The sequence below is a fragment of the Quercus lobata genome, chromosome 3 (genome assembly GCF_001633185.2).
Source record: "Quercus lobata isolate SW786 chromosome 3, ValleyOak3.0 Primary Assembly, whole genome shotgun sequence".
Taxonomy (NCBI): Eukaryota; Viridiplantae; Streptophyta; class Magnoliopsida; order Fagales; family Fagaceae; genus Quercus; species Quercus lobata.
The window spans coordinates 30,264,528-30,266,377 of NC_044906.1; the positions used below are offsets into that span (position 1 = coordinate 30,264,528).

At 42.5% G+C, this 1,850-nt stretch overlaps 1 protein-coding gene across 1 annotated transcript; it reads right to left on the reverse strand.

Annotated features, from left to right (window-relative positions):
* Nucleotides 1-1,195: 1,195 nt before the first annotated feature.
* Nucleotides 1,196-1,850, reverse strand: LOC115980716. Its single transcript, XM_031102937.1, has 2 exons — nucleotides 1,655-1,850; nucleotides 1,196-1,512 (listed from the first exon to the last, which is right to left on the reverse strand). Exons 1-2 carry the CDS (start codon nucleotides 1,848-1,850, stop codon nucleotides 1,196-1,198), a joined length of 513 nt encoding a protein of 170 aa, XP_030958797.1.

Below are 1,850 nucleotides of genomic sequence, written 5' to 3' on the forward strand. Positions count from 1 at the left end.
CTGAAGTCACCTGCCTAGCGTGGTAATATAATCTGCTAGCCAAGCTTTTGAGATGTGAGCTATCTGGTGAAGTGAATTCGCGGGCTGATTGAGGCACACCAATTCCACTGGTTCCAAATTTTCCAGACCGTGATTGCGAAGAGCTCCAGATGATGGTTATTTTGGATTAGCCACGATAAGAGCTCTTTGAAGTCCACGAACTGAACTGCACCTCGGACACTCCATAGCTCTAAATCTAACCACCGAATCCAATTCAGGGCAAGACCACAAGGCGTGCAAGGAACTTTCCGAGGAAGTGTGGCACCTGGTGCAGTGTGGATCCGTCAATATGGTGCGTCGGAATAGTGCTTTCTTTGTAGGCATAGCTTCACGGCAAGCACGCCATAGTAGCATTTTCACCTTCGGTGGAGCACGCATGGACGACACGGCTTTCCACACTTGAGTATGATCATCTCTAGTCACTTGTGGCTCACCATTCAGCTCCTTCATTTTTAAGAATCTGTACCCAGTCTTGCAGCTATACCTCCCATCACTTGAGTGAGGCCAGAACATTACATCCTTTGTTGCTTCACGGCTTAAGGGGATTGTCTTAATCAGCTCTACTTCCTTAGTGTTGAACAGACCATTAATCATTTCTAAATTCCATTGCCTCCTACTTGGGTCCATAAGGACATCCACTGTTGAGTTCTCAAACTCTACCAATGGATAGGATGACACATGTGGAGGATGCTTCCTTGGCAGCCAATGATCCTGTCAAATTCTAAATTTTTTTTTTCCATCACCAACTCTCCACCTAGTCCCCCTTTGAATAACATCCCTCCCTATAAGTATACTTCTCCAAGCATAAGAGCCCATTCTTGAATCCTTGGCCTCCATGATGGTTGAATTTGGAAAAAACCGAGCCTTGAAAACTATAGAAAAAGGAATTTTGATTATGCAAAAGGCGCCACGCTTGCTTTGCTAGTAGTGAATCATTGAACTTGGCTAAATCTCTAAAGCCCATACCACCCACTCATTTGGACTTGGTCAAGTCATCCCATTTAACCCAATGGATCTTCCTTCGATCGCCTCTTTGTCCCCACCAAAATCTTTTAATCAATGCCTCAATCTCATTACATTGACCCAATGGAATTTTGAAACATCCCATTGTATACATGGAAATGGTTTGTATGACTGATTTTATTAACACCTCTCTTCATGCTTGTGAGAGTAACTTCCCTTTCCATCCTTGAAGCTTTCGCCACACCCTCTCCTTAATGTATTTGAAACTTGCCTTTTTCCCTTTCCCCACAAAGGATGGTAGACCCAAGTATTTCTCATATTGCATAATTTCAGGTACACCCCAAGCTTCTTTGATGTGGTCCTTTATATCCCCCTCAGTTGCTTTGCTAAAGAAAAGAGCCGTCTTGCTCCTGTTTATTTTTTGGCCTGAAGCATCTTCATAGTTCTTCAAAATATCCAACACTTTGCCACACTCCTCCAAAGTTGCCTTGCAAAAAAGGAGACTATAATCTGCAAAAAGTAAATGTGTTAGTTTTGGACATCTTCGACATAGGGAGAAGCCATTGATGTCCCCATTCCTTTCTGCTTTTTTGATCAACCCATTCAACTCTTCCGTACAAAGCAAAAAAAAGGAAATGGAAAATAGGGTCACCTTGCCTTATACCCCTTGTTGGGTGAATCATACCAGAAGGTTCTCCATTTACCAACACTGAATAAGTAACAGTTTTTACACACAACATAATCAAATTTATCCAACCATCATTAAACCCCATCCTCCCCATAATTCCCTCTAAAAAAGGCCATTCCACCTTATCGTAAGCCTTACTCATATCAAGTTTTACTGCCAT